Source organism: Toxorhynchites rutilus, chromosome 1 (genome assembly GCF_029784135.1).
Source record: "Toxorhynchites rutilus septentrionalis strain SRP chromosome 1, ASM2978413v1, whole genome shotgun sequence".
NCBI classification, from domain to species: Eukaryota; Metazoa; Arthropoda; class Insecta; order Diptera; family Culicidae; genus Toxorhynchites; species Toxorhynchites rutilus.
This window is the reverse complement of record NC_073744.1, coordinates 10867488-10894562: the sequence shown is the minus strand read 5'-3', so window position 1 is coordinate 10894562 and position 27075 is coordinate 10867488. Positions and strand designations below refer to the sequence as shown.

At 41.1% G+C, this 27075-nt stretch overlaps 1 protein-coding gene across 1 annotated transcript in view; it reads right to left on the bottom strand.

Annotated features, from left to right (window-relative positions):
* LOC129766974 (protein serrate) overlaps nt 1-27075 on the bottom strand; it is a 162466-nt gene that overhangs the window by 54027 nt on the left and 81364 nt on the right. Inside the window, exons 4-8 of the mRNA XM_055767572.1 lie at nt 26286-26340; nt 25628-25733; nt 25395-25543; nt 24995-25055; nt 7715-7848 (exon numbers count right to left, since the gene is read on the bottom strand). Of these exons, the coding sequence (XP_055623547.1) occupies nt 7715-7848; nt 24995-25055; nt 25395-25543; nt 25628-25733; nt 26286-26340 (505 nt within the window). The remainder of the gene's footprint in view (nt 1-7714; nt 7849-24994; nt 25056-25394; nt 25544-25627; nt 25734-26285; nt 26341-27075) is intronic.

Sequence of the window (27075 nt, the reverse complement as noted above, 5' to 3'; positions counted from 1 at the left end):
AAATTTCCTCCATCTATCTCCGATTCCCACCCGTTAACCCCGAAATGGTCCCCCCTTACCGAAAAGGGCACTGTGTGACCGCGCAACGATGCGATCCCATTAAAACACACCGGATGCGCGGGTCCGCGCCGAGATCGAGAACCCCCGAACAACAATCGATCGCTGATGATCCGCAGTAATTGAGTTAATTCCCTCCATCTTCGACGAGGCGAGCGAAGCCCCGTTTTGGGAGAGGGAATAATGGGAGAATCAGGTAATCAATCGATACAAATCTCGCTCTCGAAAAAACTTCAGTGTTTTTTTTTTCAAATTTATTGATGCGCGATCAAATTCAACGTTTATTGCTCCCAATCGTTGATTGATCAACGGCGGATGGATGACACCCCATCAAATCAAAAAGTCGAACTTTACCCCTTCCGAGAGAAAAAAAAACAATAAAGAAAAATAACAACAGGGGTGTATCAGTTACACACTTGTATGTTCCGCCGCAGGGGTCTGGAGTTGGATGCGGGCGCCCGAGATTTATGCACCTTGTAATTGAAACCGGATGGGTTTTTCATTGCGTGCGAGTGACAACCGACAAAAGCCTTGCGCTGACATAATGTCAACTCGACCGACCGAGCGAACTCACACAAAAGCGCTCGCTCTGGCGTCGTTCGTTAATGTTCGGCTTCCCTTTCCTCAATTGCCGTTGTTCCCCTCGATTGCATTGTGCGTATCGAATTTTATTTGTGTTTGCCTTTCGCATTTTTGAACCCTTTCGCTCGCGGCGCTGACATCCTCTCTCGGTGAACCATAATTGAACGCTCATTAATCGATTAATCGCGCGCGCGCACAATCAGGACACTAGACCATAATTGCCTCCGATTGCCGGAGTAGGCAATGTTTGTCGATCAACGGGTTATCATTCTTCCAATTCCCAACAGCTTAATTACAGGAAGCTGTATGCTTGATTCCTGTCACAATGTCCTGGAAAAAAGGTAAAGAATATGGTGATGTTTAGAGCGACATAGCATGCGCTGACATAACTATTTCTCAAATTTCTCAAACGTCAATATTTGTGTTTATATTTGATTGCCTACCACATCCATGTGAAACTGCTATCCTCAGTATGTGTTTTATCAATTAAAAACATACATTTTATTGGAGTTCACAAAAGACAGATTGTAGTATCCTAGATTTAGTGTGTAGTTGGAATGACAGTTCGAGTGTGTTGATTGCTAGATTAAGAAAGAAATGGATATCGGTTTTTAAGCAATTGATAGTGTTGTGTGTTGTTTGTCGAATTATCACATTGGCGATCCTGCCATGCCAGATTCGTTGGATAGGAGAATGAATTCAATCAAATTCTCAGATTTGTTAGTGGTAGAGAAAGAGAAATTTAATCATATTTTGGTTTCTAGCTAAGACGGAGGACCAGATGGAACCAATGAGATACATATCGTGGTGAATTGGTATAGGATGTATATTAGTATTGGTAAACAAAATATGATGTAATTATTTGCGTACTTTGTGAATTCTATATGGAGAAAACGGAACAATGTTCAAGGTACTCACGGTCTTATGATGATCTGAGTCAGGTTTCGTATGAAATCTTGTAACTTTATTTTTCTCTATTATAGTGACTTCCACAACATTTCGGCTGGTTCGTCACTTTTACTTCTATTTTTGGAAGAATGTCGGGAGTGAGAATTGAACTCGTGATCTCTGCGTGAGAGTTATGGATGTTACCACGACGCCAGATCACCTCCACTAAATCTTGTAACTGTGTTGACAGTTGTGCATGACAGTTGTATTATCGTGAATTGTTTCTATTATTTATGCGGAGAGAAGGGTTGCTAGGAAAATTATTTACCTAAGGTCAAAACAGTTGAGTCGGGTTAAGCCCAAGGCCAACTTGGACAGAAAAGTTATACATCGAGTTTCGGTCACAGTTGAGTCGGGTAAAGCCCAAGGAAAACTTGTTCTAAAAATAAATAAATTAGATAAAACAAAATTCGTCGTGGAGTGTAGCTCAAGAAATAGTTGAATCGGGTCAAGTCCAAGGCCAACTTGTTCAATACAAAGTACGAATCGCTAACAAAGGATCCTGAAAAACCCTGTTCGTCTGAAGGTGCATTACCAGATAACGGAGAACCTATCACTAAACGCCTTATCGGTTGTTAAGCAATTGATAGTATTGTTTGTTGTTGTTTGTCGGAATATCACGCAGGTGAAAGTGATATTTTTGAGCGCCATTTCCACTCCCCAACGTTGATAGAAACAAACGAACTTTCATTATTTTAACGAAACGAAGTTGATAATTTTAAGGCACTCAGTGTCGGTGTTTATGATGTGAGTGAATAGTCTTCAATTAATCAGCATATCACCGAAAATGTTACTGCTTGCGAGGACCAATATATCGATATGTACGCTTCACATCGATATGTACCTCATTGCTCCGGTCGCATATCGAGTAACTTTTACAAAAAACATCGGACTTTGTCTAAACTTTTTGAGCCAATACGAATGCCCGAGAATGTTGCTCAAAATTTCGAATGTCAGATGCTCAAGAATCATCGATAATAATAGAGAACAATAGGTTTGCTAATCACTGTTATTTGTTTGTTTATATTGGATATCGGTATCATCCAAATGCTAGCATAAGTTTACAAGTTGGAAAAATTTCGTTTCGATTATTTTGGCAGCATTGCACTGTAAACATGAATGGTTACACTGAGACAAATAATTAGTGAATTTAATGAATTTTTTTTGGTAAATGCTACCAATCTATAGTCATTTTCTACCGTATTAATAAACATATATGTCAAGCAAAACCATGACTCGTAAGCCCAATATCGGCAACGTTTTTCCGCCATTTACTAATGTTATCGAGTAAAATAAACTCTGGTAGGGATGCGGGTTTGTTGACAATATGTACAAAAAATTGCACATTCTACTAATGTTTGCACTACCAAATGTATTTGGTAGTTTTCGACTGAGGATTTTTCTAGGTGTAGGAGAAGCACGCGACACAAAAGTTGAGCAACTGTCAAATTGGTAAACAGAGTGCGGTCTGTAGTTGTTCTCGAATCGGCGAACATTGCCGCGTAACATGTATCTGACTCGGCTGATGGGTATTTCTCAGATTTTAGTGTTTTTTATTTCATTGTTACACACCAATGCTGATAGTGAAGTGTAGAAGTGTAGAAGAATAATGTAAATATTAAATTTTGACTCGAACGTTTTCGTTTTCCGTGTAACATATTTTACATCACAGAATAAGAATGTACAGGCGATTTTCAGATTCAAAGATCATATAGATGAAGTTTCTAGATTCTAGATATTGATTTGCTGAACGAATTCGATGACAGGCTCTGTACTTTATATTCATTATCCTGACCCAGAATTATAACAAAATTCTAACCTCAGTTACTGACTACATCGGGATTTAAGATTAGGGATATTTGAGACTTATAAAGATAGTTGTAATAGCTGTAATTTTTGAGATTCAAGCGTATAGTTTGCCCATCTAGATTTGGTTCTAGAACATTGACCCGAAACACATTTAGCTGAGTGTGAAAAATACTCTAATATCGTTCCCACGAATGCAACATCTACCGAAAATATGTTTGTCTAATTTTCTTATCCATATACACTGGATTCTTATATTACACGACTTTTTTCCGTGCTCGTTTGTACGCGGTTTTCTTGAAATAACACGATTTGTGATATCAGAAGTTTCTACTGTATACACAATGAGTACTTTTAATCCCCAATCGGCAACACCAGCGGATGACGATTGTTGATCTCAGAGGTCAGTTTGGAATCTAAAATAGCGACTTCGGATTAAACGAATTCGATCAGAAATCAGTATGGGTATAAGGGTTCCCGGAATAAATCGCCACAGAAAACGACTGCAACAGAAACCACCGCTTATAAAATGTGTAGTAGGCTATAAATATTGTGGCGCGGTATTGTATTTCAAAACAAGAATTAACCGGGCAAACGTATCGCCCCAGGCAAACGTAACGCCCCGGGCAGACGTATACCGTCCGACGCTCGCTAGAGCTCGGTCGGACATTGCTAAAGGATCGTATCCTATGTTTCAAACTAACCGGGCAATCAGTGGATCCCAGGTTTGCGTGCGAGACACCGCCGCTTCCGACGGCGGGTCGGCGGTGGACTCGGATTGCGTCATCTTGGCGGCATGGGCCGCCTCGATTCCTTATCCTCGCCAAATGGGGACTTCGTCCCCATTACATTGTCCTCAGAATAAATTTCGAAAAACGAGAACAAGAGAATAAATTTATAATAGAAATGTGAGGCACATGATGTTTTTCCCGCGCCAAATATTTCTAGCCTACTACACTTTTTCTAAGCGGTTGTTTCTGTTGCAGTTGTTTACTGTGGCGATTTATTCCGGTCACCGGGTATAAGACCCCACAACATCGATATTTTCTAATATTTTCACCCAGCGAAAGTTAAATGTCGATCTCTGGTCATTTCGGAAACCTAAAAGGTGACTTCCGATTAGCTAAAAAGTTGGAAGAAACCGGTTCGACCGATGATATCTGAGTTATTTTCGGATTTCAGAATGGGGACTTTCAGTTAGCCAAACTGACACGATGTCTGTCAGGATTGACCATAAGGCCCCACAATATGGCAGTTTTAAAATCGTGTTCAACGGCGGTAGTTGAATATCGTTCTCTGAGATCATCTAGGAATTCAAAATGCCGACTTTCGTTAAGCTTGAAAAAATTGGGAGTCAACCGAATACAGATCACAAAGATCACAAAGTCGCCTCTAGTCTTGTAAAAAACTAATTAGAAGATCATTCAATGAATGGTTCTGGGATCAAACTCACGAACAGTCGCAGTTCGTGTTCGAATCAATTAATTGTCGTGTTCGAATCAATTGGTGTAATAATCTCGTAAATTCATCAAGAAATAAAACAGCAGTAAGCGCTCAAAATTAAACAATTTTCGTGACGGAACCGTTATTCAGTTTTTTTTTACAATTTGTACCCTCAATTCATTCCCGAAAGGCGTAATCCTATATTAAAAATACTCGAATGTTTTTTTTTAATTTCTCGAAACGAAAGAATTTAAGTAAAAAGTGGGAAAATAAAACATAAATAAATGGTTTGGAAATGAAACACTTTGTATAAATTTTGCCTCCTTACAAAATAAGCTGTTTTTTCACGTTCATTTGTTTCTTTAGAGATATTGGAGGTTGCAAATTGAATTTCAAACTCAAAAGATTCAATAAGTTCAGGAAATCATTCCTTCTTTTACAAACGAGCTGCTCTTCCATTCTTCCAATCTCGGTCTGGTTCTTTTTTTTTTTTTTTATTAATCCGATTATTTTTACAGGCTCAGTTACATAAGTTTAATGGAGCCAAACTCTTAACTATATTTCAACTGGTTCTTTTAGGCATCAGAAGATTTGGAAAAATCGTAATCAGTTTCCTTTCCCATTCGATTAAATATTTCCGTGGAGTTCATATGACATTTCGGTGAATGTTGTTCTATTGAACAAGGACTCTGTAACGTGGCAAAGTCCTTTTATTTCTGGTTTATTGAGTTGTAATGTTGGAATAGATTACTCTATATCAAGGCGCCTCTATATATACCAGGTGAAACAATCATATGAAATACACTTTCAGCCATATTGGAATTGCTGTCGGTATTGTTTACAAACAGCTTTCGTGAAAATCTCTACCCGGTCGGAAGAACAGGAAAATCATCAGAACGCTGCCTGCGGCTCTCTACAAACTGCTACGACGCTTATTCGAACGATGCCTACTATGTTTAGCTTTCGCGAATTTATGTGAAAAAGAAGGGATGATTTTGTAGAATTTCATTCTTATCCAGTTCATCCACTACTCTCGCATGTGAAAATGCAAAAATGGCGTATCCTAGCAATAACAAAACAAACAACCCCCGCTCCACAAACCGTAATCCCCTTTTTATTGAAGTGATGATGTTGCTTCACCTGTTTTACATTTATACAAGCACCTTGCTCTATATAACATAGTGGCCGATAGAGTGAATGTAAAGTAGTAAGCAAGGCGCGTAGAAGTATATCCTAAGGTGGGCCAACTTGCTAAAACCACTCTTCAGCCATCTTGGAAGTCTACTGTGTTTTGTTTGTAAACAAAACACAATACGCTAGTGCCGAAGCTCGTTCCTGATCAGTCTGTCTCTTTCACGCTTCAAGCAAATAATTCCTCTTCTGCTTTCTTCCGTACTGTTTTCATATACCGCTCCCCTAACCAACTTAGTGACGAAACGGCCTCACCTAGTACTATAGACCCGTCTTGGTAGTAAGTGGATGACAGACAGTGACCAGTGTTGCCAATGTTCACGTTTAAGCTGGATTCTTCCAGTTGAACCTTAAAAACTTCCAGTTTTTTAAATATTATCTAGTTTTATCCTGTTTTTTATATGAGTGCTTCAGTTTTACCCATTTGATGTAAAATGAATTTACAATGAATAAATACTATCCCTCCCTCCAATTTCTTATTTCTTGACCATTTTGTTTGACATTCATCGTTCGATCGATCCAAGACGATCAAAAGATCTACCATTTTATCCACAATTGGTGCAATATTCAAAGGTTTCAAGTAATATTGCGGATAACCTAAACTCTCCCATTTGCCGCAAAGCATGTGTTTATAGTATTTTTGTTTGGTATTTTACTTCGTATCTCATGCTAAACCGTTTTGAAGAATCGAAACATTCATTCTGATTGGGTTGCCTAAATGTTGTGTTTATTTTCAACTGCTACGATACAGCTGAGTAAAACATTCGGATGATCTACCAAGACGCTTAACTCAGAAGTATTTTTTATCTGCTATGTTAAGAAATAGCAATTACGACTTAATCAAAGATAATTCAAAAATTCTAATAAGTAGGTCACTGGACAAATCAGTGCAGGAAGACGTCAGTTTGACAATTTTGCGTGGTTTCATCAACTCATGTTGGGCCAAGCGTTCGAAGAATCGAACAGCAACTTTGATAACTTTTCATGTTTTTTCAAAACAACCATATGTTAAAATTTTGGTATCAAATGATAGCTTAGTATGCTAGCTACTATTTACCATCAATTTGATTCAATTTTTTTACTTTTGGGCAATAAAATCTGTTGGAAGCAACTATGAGCGGAAAGTGCATGACCTAACAAAAAACAAAATCTGATAAAATGGTAAAATATGTAAACTTCTCTACAGTGTTACTTTGATAAAAGAACACACATTGTGATGTAGGAAAAAAACATTGGAGTGAACCTCCTACAGGAACAAAATTGTAGGTATTAGCCAACATTGACGAAAATGTAACGCCAATAATCGTTGGTGTAATTTTGGCGTTTCTGTAACGCCAACAATCAAAATTCCGTTAAAAAACTATTTTTTACAGCTTGGTCGTTAATGGATTGAGCTCTCATTCGTTGCAATTTTCACATGCCCCTTCTCAAATCTCCACGAATGATAGCTGAAACAAACCATGCAAACGTTAAACCGAAGGTAAGGTCAGGCTTCTTGACACCTGATTTATAGGCTGCTTTTATTCTACATTTTGCAAGAGTGTGGAAAAGATAACAACAAAGATGATCAAACAAACACTAAAGAAATGTCAAAAGAACAAAGACAAAATACGCAATGCAATCGCGTAGGGCTGTGGCTTAGTGAATTTCTTCATTATAAAGTCCTCAGCTCCAAATTTAGACTCACCTTGGTCGCACAGGATTCCGCCCCAGTTCGTATCACAGATGCACTGCCAGGCGCTACCGTTGCAGTACCCGTGGCGACAGCCCGGATAGACCATACACTCGTTGCAGAGTGGACCTCGCCAGCCGGGGCGGCACCTGAAAGTGAAAAACAAAAAAAAATATCAAAGTGTGATTAGTGCGCCGTCTGCTGTCCAGCAAATGGGAGAAGTGTTTTGAGACGCTTTATGCTCACTCACGCGCGAGTGAGTGACAACAAGCTGTGGGGAAAAGGGCACTCCAAGTGTCAGTTTCGGCCGTTTAAACAACACAAACAAGCCGCCAAACTGTTTTCCTCTTTTATTTCTTTCTTTGGGGAGCTTGTTTGTACCCCGAAGAGGCTTCTGTTTGCGGTTTGCCCACACAGTGTGTCAACACAATCGCCCAAATTATCGAAACGAGCTCCAGGTCCCAGGCTGTTTTCGCCTGGAATTTTGAGCCCAAACCGCCGAGACATGAAACAACGACCGCGCCAACCGCGTCGGTAGATTTTTTCCGCAAATACTTCGTGAGGACCGCTTTCAAAGGGGGGCGGCTCTGTGAGCTTTGTTAATTAGGAAAGCCGAAACTATTCGTTTCGAGTGTTTTTTGGAATTAGAAAATTTCCGTCGCTGATTCATCGGAATGCACCCCCCGAGATGGCAGTGTGTGTGAGTGTTTTTTTTTCGCGGAACCTTATTTTCGCTGCGTGGGAAGAATGTATTCAAAACGGAGTCCTTCTTACCCCACCATCAAATCGCTATCAACCAAACCCCGGGCGAGATGAAAGAACGCGACGCGACGCGGTAATGACTCGTCAAATATTGACCCGATCATAGCACAGAGAGGGAAGGAGCGCTTTTCAGTCGATTTGTTTTGATAAGATCAGGAATTCCAGCGGGACAGCCTCTTATAATGGCTTGGCTTCAGCGATCTCTTTCTCTCTCTCTGTTTTTTTTATTGGGCCTTGATTGAGTGACAAAATGGCAAAGGAAGATAGAAACACTTTCTGTTTTACTTTGTTTTGAGGGGTCTCTAGGAATAGGGTAAGATATTGATCAGAATCCACTTTGAAATGTTTATTGAAACAATTACGACACTCGGCGCGGATGGTGGGCCCGGACGGGGGATGGGGAAACAAGCCATGAAGTCGGTGAAGTCGGCCAAGCGTAAACAACGTTCACTGCGGGTTGTTTTTGTTTTCTCTCCATTGTCGTCGTTAGCCAGGATTTACAACGCTTGCTATGACCCGTCGTAAAAACGGCGCGCTACTCTTTCGCGCGGTCCCTCTTGCTTTTCGCTGGCCCAACATTTATGCAGCGATGGCAGGCCGTGATTTATTGCGGTATTATTTTTTTTAACAGTGTTTTACTTGTTCAATCACTTATGATTAAGTGTTTACTTATAATAAATTCTACGCTGCTCGTCTCCTTTCACACACACGGTGCTTTCCACTGTCCAGTTTTCCTACTTTGTATTCCATTCACCTCCGCTACCGAGGCAGTAGTAATTTGATTACATTTTGATTATGGGACCCTTATTGATCGGACCTTCCACTCGCAACTGTCAACGCACCGCAATGAACTGTCTGTCGGCACGGGGAAAACATAGACCAAATCCGTTGTCGAGCGGCGCACGCGAAACATGAATCTCTTTGTTCGCAAACAATGCCGTGGTGATATTTCGTTCGACCTTTCGATTCGTCGTCGTCGTCGACACAAATGGGACCCTGGGAAAAGTCGCGACCCAATTCCCAAGTCTTTATCAATTTCGGTCAGCGCATCGCTTCTTCGAATTATGATTTTATAGCACGGAGTCGATGGACGTTCGATGGCTTCGGCCCAACATATCCGGATTACCATCTTCGGGATGGGATGGGATACCTTTTAATGATCCGAGGGCCGGAAATCTGCGGTGAAAACAATCAAGTGAGTGAGAAGCTGCAGCGCGCGTTGAACCGTTAGTAGCACCAGTTAGTAGAGACCATGCGTGCCTGCGTTGATCACCTTTGAAGAAGACACGCAAACACACACACCAAAAGAAGAGGCTGTTTGATTGTTTAACAGTGAAAAACAATACTTGGCGAGCAAATGTTTGGCCAGCGCAAAGTTTAAGCCCGAGCGGTTCGATCTCTCTCTCTCTCTTCGAAAGTGCGTTTCTGTTTGTGTGTAAACAATCAGCCAGCAAGCCATGATCGGTTGGTGTCATCGATCTGTCTGTCAGTCAACCATGGCGGGGCGATAGCTGACGCGTCGTCAGGCCAATCGTTACTCTCGTGACCCCGATAAACGCGCACAGAAAGTATGCGCGGTTCGCGATTTCACAGAAAAAAAAAAGACAAAACGAGAAGAAGAGTGAGTTCGTGTCAAACGATGAGCTCCATCAAAAGGCCGCAAAATGCTTGCATTAGATGGGAAATTTATATTCCACTGACTGCCGCCACCAGAGGGAGAGCGAACGGGGAAGGAGAGACCCAAAACAGGTTCTACCGGATTTTTTCATTCTTGCTGAACACACACACAGTGACGCCGAACTTCGACTCTAAAGCAAAACAAAAAAGAGTGTGAGAAGCGCATGGTTTTAAAATCAAAATAATAGCAGAAGAAACCCTTAAAAGCACAGAACACAACGATAATGGCCTTAACTAATGATCAACGGTGGCGGGAGAAGGAGGGGACAGGAGGGGCGGCTTGGCGTTTAGGAAGACCTTCGAGGCTAGGTTTTGGGGGCCGATCCGAATGAATAGCTACAAATGGGAGACGCGCACAACCACAGAGCTGAGGGTATTCTGAGGGAGAACGAATGAAATTAAAACAATGTTACGCCACTCGGGCTGCCGTGAAATCGATGGTTTCTGCCGCCCCCCTCGCCATCGGAGGCACGCGGGGAAGCTAGTGGCCGCCGGTGGTTCTGCTGCTGCGACGTGTCAGAAGCCAGCCGATTTAACGTAATTATTCTTCCCGCTGATTGTTCGATTTTCGTTCCAAGCTTTCCGGTGAATGAGTAATGAACTCGATTCCCTCGGGCTCGGGCCCGGTGCCGTGCGGGTTTGAAATTTCTCCCAATGCAAATATGGCGTGAAACGGACAAATCCCGGACGAAGAGTCAACGGGATCACAACAAAGCAACGACGAAGCAAGCCACGACAGCGACACGGACGAATTGTGTGTAGCAAAGCCACATCAATACACGTTTTCCACCTCATTAATTCGCAGAAATACACGGCCTGCTGAGTGGATGTTAACAACGCTGAGACGATGACGACGACGGCTTGGAATAATAGTCCCAAACGCGATGATGCAACACACACACACAAAAGAGGAAAAACCAACGATTCATTTATTATCTATTGTAGAAAACATCTGCCAGAATTTGGTTCGCAACAAAGCCACGGTAACCCTTTCACATGACCTCCTCGGCGCGGCGCAGAAGGTGTCATCCATAAGTCACCTGGCCTTTCCGTCGAGCTTAGGAAGTGTTAAATTTAGCGAGAGGCCGTGGTCGATAAAATAATTAAGGTATTTTGCTGTTTTCTGTCGGTAACACGATCAATTTTCTCGCTTCCATTGCCTTCCAGCACCAGGGGGAAGGTTTGGTGGGGTCAACCTCGGTCTCGGATCGATCCAGGCGAGCTGATATTCTCTCTCTCTCTCTCTGTAGCCTATTTGGTGTTTCTTTTAATTAACTGCGTGATTTTAATTGTGAATGTTTCGCTGCTGTTGTTTCAGAGGAGAGGAGAAAGGAAGACAGACACACAGAGAGAACGGAGATGGCAATTTAGCGATTGGGCCCCCTAACAAAACAGGCAACGGTCCCAGATCCAGCAGCAACAGCATCCGAAAGTTCAGCCGGTTTCGGACAATGTTCCGCGAGGGGGGGGGGGATGGTTGGATGGGAGGCGAACGGGCAGGAAGAGAGTGTGCACGCGAGGTGAACAAATGAAATATGGTTGTTGCAACTCGATTTCTGTGTTATTTCGGTCCCAATTGAAGTAGGACTGCGGCAGGAAGCCATCGGTAGGCAATTTAAATTGTTCGATTAATTAAGATTCTATACAAAACGTTGTTCCGTCGCTGTTTGTAGTTTGGGTTGTGTTTTTTTCTCCAGATGGAATGCATGGCGCAAGACCAAGAGGAGGAGCAGGCAAGGGAAATTACCACCGCGAAAGTGGTCCGGAACTCGGAGCTGACTGTTGTCGAGGTTGTTTTTGTTTTTGTTTCGCTGTGGAACAAAGTTCGCAACTGGTCAAAAGTCGAACTTCAACGTAAAACGTGAGGTGCCTTTGCTCTGTATCTACTACGAGAGCTGTAGTTGTGATTATTTCTACTAACGGGACTGCACAATAGAGCACAAGATGTGGTGAGTCGATTTTTAATCAAAGCTTCTTACGAAGCTTCAGCTGGATTTGACGTCGGACTACAAAATGATTTCATTCAATTCGCTTGTTTATCACTTTACGTGTTTATTCTTTTTCTTGTGCCGCGAGTGCTTTGAGCTAATAGCAGTCACCTTGCATCGAAAACATTTGAGTTATTATTTTTTTCTAATATCTCAAATTATTTCTATATTTGAGATATTAGAAAAAAATCTGGCATCACTGGAAATGTCATATTTTTGTTCCTGTTAGCAGCGACGCAAAGACGTAACGAATTCTTTCATCTCTCCAATTTAACGAAAAAGGTGTTGCAGATCCGGATTTTATCCGCAGTCAGTAAGTTTTGAGTTTTTTTGTCTCTGATTGTGACTTATTTCAAGTGTTTGGAATGAAATGAAGCCCTCAGAAAAAGAGAATTTATAACGCGCAGAATTAGGCTCCATATGTTTTGTTTATGTTCCTTACTTTGTGCAGGAAGAAACAAGGATGGCAAGGACTCCGGGAAAGAAACATTTGCGTCCCGTCAACAGCTTGTTCTGGCAATGGAGACTAGACAAGGAAGGTAATTTCCATGCACAACTGAAATTGAATGGTAACGTAAAACACCCCGGAAAGCACTCAGTTTTGCGGAAGGAAGAGGAAGAAAGCATCGCCCAGTGAGCAACCGCGGCACCCGTAGCCGGGTTTCCGATTGATCCGTAACGTTTGAAGACGTTCGTGGCATATTTTCTGCGAACCATTAAAAGGAAGCACCCATTTAAGCGGGGTGTTCCCGGATACAAGCGGCTGAACTTTGGTAGGTTTGGAAGAAATCTTCAAAGCAGCTCAAATTAAACTTTCTGAATGCGACTTGGCTCGGTCCTATAAGCGATACAAATCTGTTTTATGAACGGCAACAGATGAAACGTGAAGCAACACCAAATCAGGACGATTCCGAAGCGTTCTATGGATTAGCCGAATCGAAAATAAATGGTAGGTCGTTTATACCAGTGGAAAGTATGGATGCTGCATTTATAATCATTCTATTACCTTTGACTCAGCATTTAATAATGCACCATGTCGAGAGAAATCAACCCTACTGGAAAACGATACACATTCGACACTGAAAAAAAACACGTATCTCTCGGGCAACATTGAATTTACAGACGGTGTGCGAAGGGTTACTTATGGCGATGTTTTCTAAAGGACTTTACCGAAGCACCACCCCGTTAGCTTAAAAGCTTAAAAACCAAGCAGAGTAAAAACTCATCCACCGCCACTGGTGAAGAGTACCAGAAGTATTACAACGATTTGGAAACGAGAAAAGAAAATTGATGAATGAAAAGCTTAAGGCCCAACCCCAGAAAAAGTACAAGAAATCACTACAGCTAATTTGTAACTACCTACGACAACAATTTAATTATTTTAATTAATGACGTTTGTCTTCTCCACTTTTCTATCAAATCTCACTCGCGAAATAGGAATTTCTCAGGACGACTATCTTTTTGTGGGTCATAAACCAAACCTTTAATGCAAACATTGGTTATGTTATTTAACAATGTTTGTCAATAAATGAGAAAAATAACCTTTTTAACAACCAAATTTACATTTTTTTAGTGCGCAGAATTAGGCACACATCATATGCTTTCAAAAATATTTTTTAAATTAGTTTTATGAAGCACGGTTTTCGCGGTTTTTATTTCCAATGTTACTACTAATGATGTAGTTTCAAGACTGCGTCAACTGTTTTGTGATATTGTGCTTATATTTTGTTACAGAATGGTTTAAACTTTAAACAATTTTAACTGCGTTGAGTTACGCGGTAGAGTTACGGTATTAACTCTTTAGAAGAAATTTCCTGTTTCACCAAGTATCGAAATTTCATAAACTTTCAAAAATTCATGTCTACATTTAAGTGAGTCCGAGACAGTACCACTATACGTCAAACTTTGTTAAATTGAAACTCCAAGATTTGTTAGACAGTTAGTTCCATGGAATGTATTTGTTTTAATCAGTGTAATGAATTATTATGGAGTGTCCTAATCGGTTGAAGTGAACATGTCGTAAATCCTTCATGACTGAGTAATAGGCGTTTGGAAATGGGCATTTTTCACAATGCGATCGATTTTCGTTTTCCAATATGTACCCTCAATATGTTCCCCAAAGACGTAATCCTACGTCAAAACCGAGGGACCCAAGCCGCTGTTTTTACCGTTTAGAAGTGGCGAAGGTGGACATTTTGAGGCAAAAATTACTGGCACTGATCACATACTCCAGATAGCAGGTTTATCGGCTCCTGCAGACTCTTTTGCTGCGTCCAACAAAGTACCCATAACGACCACAACCTTTTTTTCTCATCGATTTAATTAATAGTGTAACATTTTGCCTCGTTTACATTAGCCCCATCTCAGTATCCCAGAGCCTTGTCTTGATCTTTCTCGAATTTAATTAAACTAAGTGGCAAAAACAGGCTTCCCATAATTTTCGCGCGTCGAGCCGCGAGTAGCCGAAGCTGCTGCAGCACACACGATGAATAATTCCGTATTTCCATATTTTCCGCGCCGCGAACGTGACTCAGCCCGGATGAATCCTGTGGCCCGATTTGTGTGGAGCGGGACTCTGCTGCTGGTAATTAAGTTCATCCCGCTCTCGCGCCCTAGTGAAGGGCACGATCCCGACTCGAGACGGCAAGGTACCGCGGAACCCATTAACATCCGCGAGAAATGGACAACGAAGCAGCTAATAATAAGTAATGATATGTTTATATTTGTACTGCTGCTCGGAAACATCTTCCCGTCCCCACCATCACCCCTTGCGATGGGGGAATAAAATGTTATAAAATGCATTACATATTGCCGGGCCGAGCGATTACCTCGACTCGACTCGACTCGGACCCGGGCGAACATTATTATTACACTGTCATGGCGTGCGGACATTAAACGGCCGCAGCAGCTGCCGCAGCCGCCACCACTGCTGCAGGCCACGATTTTCGAGCGAAGATAATTCAATTAATTCCACACCGGGCTCGTTTGTAAACATGGCATGCGATTTAAATATTTCGATGATGACCGCCGCGCGGGAAAATCGCCGACGGTAATCAGTTTGAGGAGTGTCCCTTGATTGGACCAGTTTATTTTTTTCTGACACATCTCCAATTGCGTTTAAGAGCGCTTAAGTACGAGAAGTTAAGGGCTTAATTGACGTGTCTCAACCTGCGGCGGCTGTCACTTAGCGCGCCTTGATTTAGAGAGTCGCACACAGAAACGGTTTGAAGAGACGACGCGTGATTGCATCCACCATCGCACGTGAGATCACAATCGACCTCTTTCCGATCGCGCAAAGGAATGATCCCGACGTCGGCATCATAATTATGGCTTCCCATAAATCAAAACCACGCCGGTGTCAGAGAGCCAGAACAGCCCTTTTGCGACATAATTAATTAATTTAATGAATTGGAAATTCGAGCTATTTAGAGTTCATTAGCGGGAATGGCAAAGCAATGCGGTGTCACTTTTGCACCATCGCACTTTTTTTCGAATCGCGTCGTAGATGGCGCTCGGATTTTTCGACCCATAAACACGCACATCAACGGTGGCTGCGATTGCTTTTGGAAGTCTTGCGCAGTGCTCGATTGATAGCCTTTTACGATGCGACTCCCCGATTGCTCCGATTGATTCCTACTCGGACATGTGTTGAAGCTGCCAACAATCATTCCAAGGGATCTTAATGAGTTGACGTTGATCTGGTTTTGGGCTTCTTTCCCTCTCGGGGCATTTTGTAGGGTTGCCTTAAAAATGGAGTCGCTGAGTCGCGAGTGATTGAAATTGTTTCTGTAATAGCTCTTCAGTTTTTGTATTTTTTTTAATTCTTTCCTAAAGTTAGCTTTCAGGAATTTGTTACGTACAGCCTTCGCTTTCACAGTAATGCTTTTGTATCCGGACGCAATCTTTGCCCACACATCCAGTGCATCTGCACTCTGTCAAAAAACAGGAAGTGGGTTATATCTATGGTATAACCGCAAGGGTGACGTAGGACTATCGTTGATTTAGAGATCATTTGTTTGAAGTTGAATCTAAATCCATTCTGAATGAATGAATAAATGAATAATTGGGGGACTTCGAAAACGAGAGCGTTACGTTGGAGGCACAAGGTTTTATGCATCCAATATAGGATACGAAAAACCTAGTTCTGAAGAATAATCTTCAGAAGCTAACCTGCTAACTGTACTTGATTGACAAATCACAAACCCAAATGTATTATATGGATATTTTATAGATAGAAAACATTAAAATAAACTCTTTCGCTTGAATGTAATTTTCAATTCCAAGGGGAACTGGCAGATTATTTTCCAGCAACGATTAGATATTTCCACATTTTCCTCGATACTGGAAGCCCACCAGTGGTTAATACTAACTCGATAACCACCTGTTAATAGTACTTGATTGCAAATATTTGGTCACAGTGTTACATGGATAGAAAACATTCAAATAAACTCTTTCACATGAATATATTTTTAAATTCCCAGAGGAACTGGCAGATTATTTTCCAGCAATGATTAGATCTTTCCGGAACTTTCTCGATGCTGAATGGCATCCAAACGGAAAGAATTCTGCGCGTGTATGTGTGTGTAGCGATGTCTTTCCGGGGAACCGTTTGTGGCATCACTCTCCTCCTGATGGATTCCCTTCTGGCCTAGGGTGCACAAACAGGCTCTTGGTGACACCGTTCATCCGCGCTTTCATGATAAACGAAGAGCTTCACCACAACAGCGACAACATGCTCCAATCGCTGTTCAATTAGAACTGAGTGGATTTCCGAGCGGCGCTCGCTTATATACCGATTGGTGATTTCAAAAGCCTGTTTTGAAAGCAATTTTAAGACTATTGAAACAAGTTTTTGGATCAAAAAGTAGCAAGTATAGAACGCATAGACATTTTATCTTTCGAATGAAGTGTTTGTCATACCATTTCGTTCAGTTGTTTAGGAGCTATTAACGCTCAAAATCTCGGTCTCCGGCGTAACGCTTTCGTTTTCGAAACTTTGATTTTACACCCCGTTATAGAAATGAAAGACGTAGTCCTACGTCAAAACAAACGGTTTGCTTCTCTGCTGATGTGTGTCGCATGTCGTCTCACATGTCTCTGGAAACCGAGAACTCAATTCATAGAGAATTCGTTCATAGCCAAGCCAAATATTTGGATCGCGAGCAAGCGGGTGGCGCTTACATCGCACGTTCAGTTTGGTATAAAAAGAGGTAAAAATCGTAGATTTAATCAAGAACGTCGTTTGGAAATGAATTGTCATTTTCAAGGCAGGCGCGGTAGGAATATAGTTTTCCTCCACAAGGGCCCTTCTCAGGGTCAGAGACGGATGAATTGCAAAAGCTTATAGTCTCTGTAATTCACGAAGCAGACGCAAAAGAAGATTTCATTCACTGCACTTTGGACATCGTGGGCCCTATTCCCGAATACACTACACGTGAAAACAATGTGGAGTGAGTACAACCTTATTCCGGATTGCACGCTACTGTAAACATTTGGTTGAATTCATTATGAATACACCAAGTTCATCCACCGATGTTATTCTGGTTTACACTTCACGCTCTCGCTTGTGTAAACAGAGCTATTCCCCGTGCACATCACAATCATACACTCTCCCAAAAAATTAGTATATATGACGAGTTTTTTGGTAAATATTACCAATGATTAATAATTTTTGAATCTACTTGAATCTATTTTTCAAGTGCATTTTGGTTGAAAAAAAATTCTTACAGCTTTTTTTCCCCATGCTGTCAAACGTTTCTCATATAAAAAGAGCAAACGTTTTCAGCACTCGGGCTTTGTTTATTAACCTTTTGTGACCGAAATAGAATTGAAATAAAGGTTGTAATTTGGGTAATTCGTATTTTTAGAAAGGAAAAAAGTTCAAATAATACAACTCTAGTGTTCGAAATAATTAAAACCCAACATTTGGCGAGAAGTAAAATTGAATTACAATTAAGTTTAGAGGAGTTTTGAAGTCAATAAGACTGAAATTTCTGAAAATACCAAAACTAATTTCTGCAAATCTATCGAATTGTCAGTTGTGCTTTCATGATTTCAAACGCTCGCATTAATTGATGAAAAAATGTAGTTCTTTCATTTAATTTAATTAGATTATTTTTGTCTTTCATAACGATACTTCCTCTATGTGGTTTATTTTAATAAAAGAAACTTTTTTCCTTCCTGATTATTGACATTTCAATTGGTTTCTTTTTGACTACCGATTTGATTCTATTCGCATGATCCAGATTCGTACATATTACGCGATAAGAATGGTAAACAAATGCTAAATCGGCCAGTATAACCCAGTAGAAGCATTCGGTTCAACGTTGATTTAACATACACCCTAAACATGTTGTGTTAACCCAACCTTAATGCATATATTGTATTTAATTTATTCATCTTTTGTATGCATATTTGTTCATTTATTGAACCATCTAACTTTTTTAAATTATTCATTGAACTATCTAAACTATAGACATCTGATCCTGCATCGATTGGGTCTGATCCACGGCTACAAATTAGGAAAAAATACACAATCATTACCACAAATAGCTACGCCAGACTACTCAATTCTCACCATTATCCTCTCCCAGGACCAGCGTGTAATTACTTCTCAGCCAAACACAATCGGGAAATATCACGAAGCTGACGAAGCCCTGGCGGCATTAGGTGAGGCCTGCTTTATGCCCCGTTGCAATATTGACTTGACGCGCAGCCTCAGTGGATACGGATACGTGACGATTCCGGAAAACATCCAATTGATCGAACCACCGATCACAATCTGTAAAGCGTTTATGACGTTGTCCTTGACCAAATCCAATAGCATAAAGATGAATCTAGGACTCGACAGGGTTCGTTTTTGTGTTTCGAAGTACCCAGATTCCTTATTATTGACGTAATGACTTCAAATTCTCCCGCAGCAGACGAGGACGAATCATTGCTATCCAATATGTATCAATATTAATTAAAGAACATAAATTGAATTGATTTTCAAGAACATTACTTACCTGTCCCGAATTCGGGTTAATACGACCTTCTTCTATGAAGAAATCAATATAGGAAAGTAGTGCCGTTCAACTCAATTATCAACTCGGTAATTAGACTAATAATGTTATATTTACATTTTCTTCGCGGTTGCCAGTAATGACAATCGTAAAAGTTACTAACACCGCGAAGTAAAATGAATCAATCGTTGGTAGGGATGTGTATTGCATCTGACATTCATTTTACAAACGATTGGTAATATTTACAGAAAATATGTACATTCTACTAATGTTTGAATTACAAAAGATTTGGAAGCTTTTTTTTAGTAATCCATTTTCTGGGTGTATCGGCACAACTCGAGGATAAACAAAACAAAATACAACTGACGTTTCTCTTAGAAACGACATTGGAAATGAACACACGGTCATTTTGGTATCCACTCCACTTAATACACGAAGTTCATTTTTACACTTCACGAAACGGGAATAAGTACAACAAAGTGAAGTGAGATGTAAGCGTAGTGGGAACGTAAGTGTACGTGGATACGGGAATAAGGCCCCGTGTCTTATCGTGTTTCAAAAGAGTTTACAAATCTAGTTTTCTAGCTTTCTAGCGGTGCGAAGCTTTATGCAAGCCTTTCTTAAATCTTCAAATGGAGCTAAATAAAAATTGTTATTCCAGAGAGAGAGAGAGAGAGAGAAAGAGAGGGAGAGTTTCGTCGCTCTTTTACAGAGAGTGATTTTTTGCTTTTCATTTTCATTCCTAAATTTAAGTATGCGTTTCGTGCGCCTATTTATACTCATTGAATTTTCAACTAAATTTTCAAAAAAAGTGAGACGGGACTCTTAGGCAAGGCGCAAATTGAGAAGCGTATAGCGCTCGTAAACGAACACGAGACCACCAACACGACTCATACGTGCCACAAACGTAGCGTGGTGGAGCGCATATTCAGTCGCAGTTTGGTGTAAATAACGTGCCACTCGCATACAATGTCTGATTCACACAGTTTTGCGCGATATATTTATTTACTAACACAATCACCCGACCGGTACGACCAGCACGAGAAACTGTGGTTCAGCTACAGCGTCACGCGAGTCGTGTCGCACGAGCGCTCCACAATCTCGCGTCATCTGGCCAATTTGCGCCGTTCTATCTGTTTTCATTAGCCACAAAAACAGGCGCTATATCGCGGCAAGTTACTCGCGCTATACGCGTCTCAACTTGCGCCTGGCCTTAGTGTCTTCAGGCCGCTAGTATTGTTTTTATTTGCAACCAGTAAATGTTTTCATTGACTCCAGGAGAGAAATCAGCGAGTGTTTCTCTGCTAGTATTTTCTACCAGTGTATTTTCCGTTAATATTTACGAGTATTTTTCTGAACATATCCTAAATTTCTTGGTGAATCCAAGTATCCGAAATAAAATTATTGACATTCATAAAACATTTTAGTGCCGCTTTTGAAAACATAGCCAGTTACCGAGTGTGTTTTAGTATCTCGATATTTTTTATCCAATGTACAGCCAGCCCTCATTATGTAAGGATACCATCTGTCCTGATTTTGAGATGCTTTTAGGGTGCCCTGATTTATTTTTCATATTAGGATACATTATCAGATACAATTTTTTGTTCTATACTTTCCCATTTTTAAAAAAAGGACTCTGTTACGTAGTATACACAATTAATAGCAGAGGTGAACGATACGGAAAAGTAAAATTTTATTTTTAAATTTTAGTGCGTTTATTCCACTTGAAGTATCACTTATAATTTTCGTTTCAAAATGACAGAACACGAAGCTCAATATCGTCAACGCTAATTGAATGAATGAACACTTAAGATAGTGTTGCGAGATCTTTATATTCTCTCAATGCTTGTTTTGTCTGTAACACTGACATCCATGAAGTTCTCTCGAGGGAAAAATCGACTCTATGGACAGCACAAAAAAAACCTTGAACAGTTTTTGACGAAAAAGCTAACATGCGCTGGTTGATAAAATTTCGATGCTGCGTGAAAGACGGCGAATGATTATAAAAAAAAAATGTGCATATAACATTGAAAACGAAAACAAACATGTTGCCCAAAATTAGCACGAACTTTCCGGACAACCCAATATTGATTATCCTGATTTATCTTGATTTTTATTTTCAGTTTTCCTGACTTTGGAAAGCTTTAGTCAGCAACCCTGATTGTGCGGGCCTCGATTTTGTACAATTTTCAAAATGGAATTGAATTTGCAACAACATGTGTGTATTAAATTTTGCGTCAAAAACGATTTCAATGGTGCGATGACATTGCAAATGTTAAAAAAGTGTATCGGCATCGATAATCTGAAAAAAGCAGTCGTTTATCAGTGGCACGAACGTTTCAGAAGTGGGCGAGAATCCGTGAACGATGGTGAGAGAAGTGGTCAATGACATCGAAAAGCGACGAAAACATCAACAAAATCAAAGAATGGATGTCCGTAGACCGCAGATTGACCATTAGAGAGATGGCAGAGGAGTTGGACATTGCTTTTGGATCCGTTCAAGACATTTCGGATAACGATTTGGGTCTCACACGTGTCGCTGCAAATCTGGTGCCAAAAGACCTGAATGTCATACGAAAAACGGGACCGCGTTGACATCGCAAAAGACATGATTTTCAAGGCCGAATCTGACCCAACATTTATCAAGCGGCTCATTAATGGAGACGAAACGTGGATTTATGAGTATGACACCCAATCCAGTCAGCAAGCGAATGAAGGGCGTAAACGGAATGAGCCGCGACCGAAAAAAGTGAAAGAGTCTGAGCCTAGGGGCACGGACGGAAGTTTGACGTAGGACTGTGATTGTTCAGAACACTTGGTAATTTTGAATGTTATTCTTTGCATTGTTCAGAAATATGTTGGTTTATTTTTTTTTAAACTCTATATAGTAGCCCTGAAAAAGGCCGTTTGTTATATGTACTCTTAAACTTCAAACGGTTTGTAACGAACAAAGAAAGACAATAAGCTTCTGACAGGAAGTTCAACTGTCTAACTGAAAATGATTAATGAATATCAGTGAGACACATGACAGGGTGGAATGGTAGATGAAATATATGAGAATCGATAAACAAAAAATAATATATCGTCATTGATTACATTGAATATGAAATTTATGGGGAAGAAACGAAAAAACAAGATGAAAATACTCACGATTTCGTGATATACTAAGATAAAATACACATTAAATCACTTACTTTATTTTTAATGGATAGCTACGGTCTTATTCTAAGGCATCGGGAGCAGTAGCTTTTTCGATGAAATGATGTTCGTTTGCAGACTATCACAAACAAGTTGTATTGGTTGTACTGCTCAATCTATCATAGAAGGAATTGAGTCATTGAGAATTATGAATATGAGTCATGAAGAATATGATTATTTCATTTCGTTTCATTCGATAATCGCTTCCTCCTCCTAATAAATGAACGACCATTCTATGGGTGACACTTTCCTCGTTGCTTTAATGAAATTTTGCATGAAGTTTGAGTGATGCATGAAATCTTTCATCTGATTACTTTAACATCTTGCTAATTTTTTAGATAGAACGAATTATTGCACGCAATTTTGTGTTACATACAACGTTCATGGGAACGAAGTTGGAAGAAAGAATGCATAATACATGATTTACCTTCGCATCCGCTCGCAAAAATTGCTCACGTGTTTATTATTATTCCCTCTGTTGATGTCTTAGGCGAATAAAATGCTGGATAAATTTGCCGTCTAATGGTATATATTATAACATATATCGCAAGAACTATTCTGCGTAATATGCATTTGAAAACTCTTAATAAACGTTACATTTTTCAAAGAAATCAAAGACGTAGTCCTACGTCAAAACCACGTCCGTCACACAATGGCATCGTTGTTCGTGAACATGTGGCTAAAAACGAAACGAATACCATTCAGCAATCACCGAATTCACCTGATTTGGCTCCCTGCGACTTTTCCCTATTCGAACGACTTAAGAAAGCGCTTCGCGGAACACGTTTCAGCACCCGAGATGAGATAATGGAAAAATCGAAGATGGTGCTGATGATTCTTTCGTCAAAAACTTTGCGGCTACTCGTACACGAACATCATACAAGGTTCTCGAATTCGTCAGATATACTGGTTTGATGAAATTATCCAGCACTGTTTTTAAGAGCCTCGAAACATTTGTGCGCAGTGAACATAATTCGGAATTTTAACTCTGAAAAAGCTTATTCACACATATTGATAAGAAGTTAGGTACAACTCTGTGTCAGGCGAATTCAATTTAATGCAATCATGTTTAATGCAAACATGTGTGGACCGGAGAGCTATTACAACAGTTCTCATTTCCAACCAAGAAAACTTTGACAGAAAATAGTGAAAAATCAGGAAAAAAAATCAGGTTGGCATATCTGGAAATATGTTAAATAAATAGATTTATGTAGTTTGGTCTCTTGAAGTGCAAAATCACATACAACGTGTTTTTATTTATTTATAAGAATGATAATTGTTTAGAATGATAATTGTTTGGTCACACCCATAGCTGCGACACATGTCTGTCCTGATCAGAGTATTTATCCAGTTCTGCGTATATTACATGAAGTTGTAAACAAGCGAATAGGATAGTGGACGTGAAAGAGGGTTTGTTTTGGTAAATGGGGTTTAAGTGAGTTGAATTGTAGATTGCATGATATCACAGTGTTCTGATTTTCAACTCCGACCAGATGGTATCCCTGTCATTATGGCTTCCAGCAGCTCAGGTCTGACTGGAAAGTCCACAAACTTTTTCAAGTATGTAACAGATAGCCTAACTTTAGCCTACGTGAACTATGCGTTCGTGTCTCGGACACAAGTTTTTTTTCCCTTTTTTTTTCCTGGAAGAAACCGCTGACCATGATTGCATCGTAATAAAAAATTGACATTGAAGTAGGCTCTAGACGTCTTCATCGGGTTCCACCAGATCAGAGATGGCGCTGAGCAGTGAGTTCGAACGGTTTTGTTGAATTGTTGACGACATATCGTAGGCCACGACTTTTGCCTACAAAAACAAACCAACAGACAACCGGAATCCGGCGCAATCGCCGACCGCCGGGATATTGTTTTGTGCCACAAAAGCCCATTGTTTGTTTCCCCCACTTTGTGTTTTGTCGTGATAAATTAGTTCTCCCCACAAACTACCGAACATCAAACGCCATGTAATGTTTGTTACAGTGCTATTAGTTGCCGCTAATATATGTTGTTCGGCGAAGGCGAAGAAGGTAAACCGTTGTAATTTATGGTATTCTTCCCCCCGGTTCGAGGCAGTGGTGCGGCTTTTCCGCAACAACAACAAAAAAAAGCGGAGGAGGAGGAGCTCACGGAGTCACGGATTCTGCAGCGCGGCGGCCGCTTTTTGAGGAGTTTTGTGCGAATTGAAACCAAACACACCAACCGATGCAAATACGTGCAGCGTGAGCGGCGGCGAGGCCATAAAATAGAGGAAAGAGCTAATTAGGGTTGTCGTGGGAGAAGCAGCCGCGCGGTGGTGGCGGGAAAATATTTTCCAATAGCGCTCCAGATCACGACGACCGGCTTAGGGTTTGTACTTTTGTCTACGTCGTGTAGATTTGTGCTCCGCGAATGAACATAGCAGGCGATTGTGTTTGCTACTGTTGGTACTGCTACTGGCGACATTTGGTCGTGTTCTGCGCCGTCTCCAATCACGAAACAGGCCTACTGTGATTGGCCTAGGACCGCTAGGGACAGAAAGGGCGGAGTTGTGTCGACCGTGTGTGCACCCGGTAGCCAACCTGAAACCGAGGCCTATGTTTACAATATTCTAATGCTTGTCGTCGAGCGATTGTTTCTGCGTCTAATTAAAGCCGGATAATGGGGGCGATTGTTGCACTAGTACTTACTCGCATTCTCCGGGCTGGTCGCACTTGCCGTGGATTTGGTCGCATCCTGGCTTGCAGATTGCTGTAACGGGTAAAGAGAAAGCTATGTTAGTTCGGTGTGTTGTTTTCGTGTCTTCGCGAGAAACGAGGTCGTCTCAGCATGGGACCTCTGACCCTCGCCTCTCGACGAGAAGCTACGCAAAATCGTCCCGCGATCGTAAACTTGTCTCTGCGCAATAAAATTAGGAAATTATACAAATAAACGAAGAACGAAAACTCAATCAGCTCGCTCGCTATCGGCCTGATTGGGCTTTCTCTCTTCCTATTAGGCGTCCCGGGCACCTCACTCTACCCTAATCGATCACCCTTGTTCGAGGGGATCTCTCGAGACATGTTTTGATGTGAAATGAGCCTTTCATACCTTTCTCACAGTTGGCGCCCTGCCAGCCCGGCAGGCACACCTTGTTACCCTGTTCACCACAGGTGTAGTGCCCGAACTGGTCGTTCCGGGGCCGGCAGAACGTCGTACAGGTCGTGTTGTAGTAGTTGTCCGCGCACTGCACCCGAACCCTGTGGAAAAAAACGACGATTCAAACCATAATTAATGTATTGTTCGAGCCCCAGCGCGGAACTCTGTCAGCGTGAACCACTTACCGATAGGTGATCCGGGCATTCTTCCCCGTGTGATCCAACGTGTTCCACTCGTGCGAGGGCAGAATAACCCCCGAGAAGGATGTCTCCTCAATCAGTCGCTCCGATACTGGCAAAGTGCAAAAATTTTGTTTTTTTTTTTAATTAGCATTCTCGCTTGTTTATGTTTTATGGGTCGGATCGAGCAGAGACCGTTCATGGGGGATACAAATTAGTGGGACTTTTGCACGGCGCGAAACGAGATCGTTATGCTAATTTTGCTGTTAACAGTTGGGTCTTGCGGGAGTGAAAAATAAGTTGCTACCTTTTCACAACACTCGAGAGCTGAGATGGAGTCTGATGGATCATGGACCGGCGCGCGATCGATCGAAGGCAGGGTGCGATTTTTCACGATTTGGCCTCCGCGTTACGGGCGGGGGATATGAGCTGTCGGACAAATATGAACCAGTGTTTTCCGACGCGCCGGAGCGCGGGCGGGAGTCTGCACAGTTGTTCACACCTCGAAACCGGGGTGAAAATCGTGCCCTGCGAATTGACGCCACGTTGATATAGGATCTGGCTAGGGGGGATTTGTTTTCTCCTCCTTTAGTGGGGATAATTTTAAGAAATTTCCAAAGGTCTCTACTCGATTCGGTGATTTAATTTCTAACTCGATACTCACTTTGATACGACTCGTTGTACATATCCAACGCTTGCAGGATGAGCGTGAACGATTTCTGGAAAAGAAAAGCAGTTGAGTGAGAATACAAACAAACCCAAATTGTTTATCAAAAAAAGAAAGAGTTTCAATTTGTTAACCCATTCGCTGAAAAAGTGCTCTTGAACGGTAACAAAGCTCCCACACCCATTAAGCCAATCTTGTCGGGAGAAAAATGCAGCGCTGAGTTCATAAATAAATTATGAGATCGACAATTTATTCCAGCGGTCGCTGTTGCCCGGTTTCAATCCCTAATTGTTGCTACTCCCAGGAGTGGACCGCAGGCAACGGCTGTTTCAGTCTTGTTTCCCGAGATTAGATTAACGAAAAAACCCATCGCTTTGAACTCTTCATTAGTTTTTGTAACCTGAAGTTATCTTTACGTTGAATGATGACTTGGTTAAGAAGCTCAATTTTGGGATTGTTCAAAAACAAAATTTTGTTTTTGACTTAGGACTTCATCTAACCTTCCAATGTTTCGAGAGGAGAAAGTGTATAGATGTGGAACGTTAGTATATCTTCAATTAATGGATGGATTTTGAATCCAAATACACAAATGGATGGGAAATATCTCCAGAAAATTTTTAAACAATGTAACAAATAAAATAGATAGATTTCCTTCAAAACATCAACTTCGTAACGCTAAAATAATGAAAGTTCATTTGTTTCTATGAACGAGGGGGAGTGAAAATTGCACATGAAAATATCACTTCTATCCGTCTTTTTCGACGTGATTTCACAAATATTCACTGCA